Source organism: Echinops telfairi, unplaced genomic scaffold, assembly GCF_000313985.2.
Source record: "Echinops telfairi isolate 266 unplaced genomic scaffold, ASM31398v2 ScPeMD7_7469;HRSCAF=8507_0, whole genome shotgun sequence".
NCBI classification, from domain to species: domain Eukaryota; kingdom Metazoa; phylum Chordata; class Mammalia; order Afrosoricida; family Tenrecidae; genus Echinops; species Echinops telfairi.
In genome coordinates, this window is record NW_022111372.1 from 45,419,892 (window position 1) to 45,423,510 (window position 3,619).

Consider the following 3,619-nt stretch of genomic DNA (forward strand, 5'->3'; position numbering starts at 1 on the left):
AACAAGAACTCATATGAAATACGAGAACAGACATAGTTACAGAGCTATAAATTAGAATAGAGATTACCAATGGCTGGCAGGAGAGGAGAATCAGTAGCTATTGTTGATTGGTTATAGATTTTCTGTTCTGAGTAATAAAAAGTTTTAGAAATAGCTGTGATGGTTACACAACTTAATTAACTCCATGTCAATACAGAGTACACGTAAAAATAGCTAAGATGGTAGTTTTTGTTATACAAACTTTATAGCCATATACATTATAAACTATTTTCCTAAATGGAGTGTGTGTGTACCTTTTAAAAGTTCTGATTTTCATATCTTTGACCTCTAGATTGATTTCATTATGAATGTACCATTTTATTATTGTCTCTTTTTTATTCTATCAGTGACCTTGCTCTATTCTCTGAAATATTTTCTTGAAGTTATCTTCCAAACGTTTCTAAATAATTTCTTTTAATCAATTTTTTTCTCTGAAGAGCAATTTCCTGTACTTTGAATTGTTTCTTCTTGGTGACTACCTCTTGGGTGTTTTTCAATAAACTCAATGACATTATGGCTCTAAGTATATTAGTAGGACATTATTTTATATTCAAGTTCACTTAATTTCCCCAATTTGTATTTTCTCCCTGATGAATTTTTTCTCTCTCTGTTTACCTGGGCTTACTTAACTTCTGCTTCTTCTTTATTATCTCTTCATAGTTAATCATGCAGATAGGGAAGGTGCCTTGGACCTTCATGAATATGGACTTGTGACAAAGATGATTACATAGAATCATTATCAAGGACAACAGTAATGAAGTTTTGAACTCTGAAATGTAGAATTAGAGATTCAAATTTAGAAAACATGTATTCTATGTTTATGAGGAAGAATTGGATATGAAAATATTTTGAGGGACCTGAAAAAAGTCACAAATAATTTACTTGTTCCTGCCCTACATCTAGTTAATTCTTGTAGGGTTAGGGTGAGGGTTAGGGTTTTTAAGTCTCGAGTTTTCCTGGGACTAAACAGGTAAATTGCCTCTTACCTCTTTGACTTCACAAAATTTCTTAATATTTGATTTGCCAAGACTTGATTGAGCCTCTACATGGATTCTTAAGGGTCTGAAGATTCTCCAAATCTTCAATCAGCTGTGAAGTCTTTATTACCTTTCTGGGTTGTTGTCATTGTATTGGTTATAATGTTTACCTCTATTCAAAATTTAATGACCCATTGAAGGGGAAGTATTTGAATTTGTCATTCACAATCAAAAACATATTTCAGTGTCTATGCCTATATCTATATCTACCTCTAAGTCTATCTACATTATCTATATAATATCAGCATATACAACCACAAATTGATTAAAAGTATGTATGGCAGTATTTAAAAGTGGTTAACTCTGGATAGGTTGTAGGGTTTTAAAAGATCATATGTCTCCTAAATGGATATTTATTCAAAAATTTTAAAAAATTGAAAGTCATAATATAACTTAGACAATTATAAATGGAAACATTAAATCTTCTAGTAACACCAAGATTTGTGTGATACTGAAAAGAGCAGTATTTTATATTTACCAGATTTTATTTTTTAACTTTGGAGCGAACAATTTTCCTAGTGATAAGTGTATCTGTTTATTATTTTCACCAACCCTGGTTGAGAAAGACTGGGATAAAATATATTGTCACAATATGTTGTCATATTATCCCATGGCAAGCAATTTTCTTAGAGCCCCCAACACTTCCTTGTTCCTCAGACTGTAGATGATGGGATTTAACATAGGGGTGAGAATGTTGTAGAACAAGGAGATAGCCTGGCTTTGCCTTTCTGTGTACATGGTTGGAGGTACCATAAGGACAAAGAAACCTGAACCTAGATAGAGACTTACCACTGTGAGATGGGAGGAGCAGGTAGCCAGGGCCTTTTTCTTCCCTTTCTGAGATTTCATACGGAAGACAGTCAAGAAAATGAGGCTGTAGGAGGCCAGAATGAGGCCAAAGGGAATGAGGATGAACACTATTCCTGTGACAAACAAAGTCATTTCATACACAGAAGTGTCATCACAGGCGAGTCTCAGGACAGCTGGAATCTCGCAAAAGAAGTGGTGAATCTCTCTGGAGTCACAGATTGGTAAATGCATGGTATAAACTGTATGAACTACAGCATTTAGCAACCCAATCATCCAGGAGATAGCAGCCATCTGCAGGCAGACTGAGGGGGTCATAATGACTGAGTACCTCAGTGGGTTGCAGACAGCAACATAGCGATCATAGGACATCAGAGTCAAGAGGATACATTCAGAACCTTCCATGGTTATATGAAATAGCATCTGTATTCCACAGCCTACTTGAGAGATAATTTTCCTGTCCACCCAGAAGTCAGTGACCGTCTTAGGAACAGTGGTGGAGATGAGAACTAAGTCCATGGCAGAAAGTTGGCTGAGAAGTAAGTACATGGGGGTGTGGAGCCGAGAATCCACCCAAATTAGTAGGATCAAGATGGTGTTTCCAAAGAGGGCAATGATGTAGCTCAGGAGCATGATGTAGATAAGGAAGTTGATGTCTCCCATATCAGGAAATAGTCCCAGGAAAATGAGGTCTGTGGTTGATGTGTCATTTCCTCTTCTCATGTTTATGTTAGTGTTGTGTTAGTTTGGGGAAATCTAATTAAAATGTGAGGGATAGAAATTTATCATTGTGTATTTTTCTTGGATTAGTTGACACATAGTAGACTTTTAGGCTAATTTATTTCCTAAATAGTTACAAAGGATGGTGCATTACAAAATCAACGATTAAAGTTAGACTGGGGCACACAGCATGTATGGTCTTGAGAACATTAAATTCTCTGAGTCTCAATTCTGTTATATGTGAATTATAGTAATATAATGCTTACATCCATAGCTGAGTCCAAATAGCACTACGTAAATATGAGTAAAAACAATTCCATCTCTTCCTATTTTCCCAAAGCACTTTTATGTTTCTCATGATGAAAGTAATCTTTTTGCTGTTATCATTACAATTTACCTACAAATTCTTTAAAGTTAGACTAAAAACTCTATTCAGTTTTACATTATCAAAGAGGTCATCTGGAATGCTGCCTTCCACAATATAGTTATTTAATCAATATTCTGGAACAAATACATTTTAAGGAAAAGTACGAGGCTTTCTATTCTCCTAAATAGTCTCAGAAACCCACAGTGACAGTTCTATTCTGTCCTATAGTTTTGATATGTGTTGGAATTGACTAGATAGCAGTGAATAATAATTACTTAGATAAATATAATCATTAATATGGAAAATTATTTTGAGTTATTTTGTACTCATTAAAAATAATTCATTAGATAACATTACACTAGTGAATACATTTAGAAATATTTCCTTCTTTCTACATTTGACCAATTTATGAGGTGAAATTCCTTATCACTTATGAAAATTTATAGTTGTTAAAAAGCATGACATTTCTAACTTATTAAATACAATGTTTATTTTTAGGGCAAATAATAAGTCATTTGATTAATTGTTACAGAGCTATTTTGAAGTGAGAAAAATACAAACAAGTTAAATTGAGATTTCCAATGAAAGAAGAAGAATATTGTTATTGCTCTATGAACATATTACCATATAATATTTTCATGCCCAGATA

The 3,619-nt window shown here is 33.7% G+C and overlaps 1 protein-coding gene across 1 annotated transcript; it reads right to left on the minus strand.

The window, feature by feature from the left end:
• Positions 1-1,679: 1,679 nt before the first annotated feature.
• On the minus strand, positions 1,680-2,606 carry LOC101657350 (olfactory receptor 2T11-like). Its single transcript, XM_004697200.1, has one exon. The coding sequence runs from the start codon at positions 2,604-2,606 to the stop codon at positions 1,680-1,682; it is 927 nt and encodes a 308-aa protein (XP_004697257.1).
• Between the last annotated feature and the right edge of the window lie 1,013 nt (positions 2,607-3,619).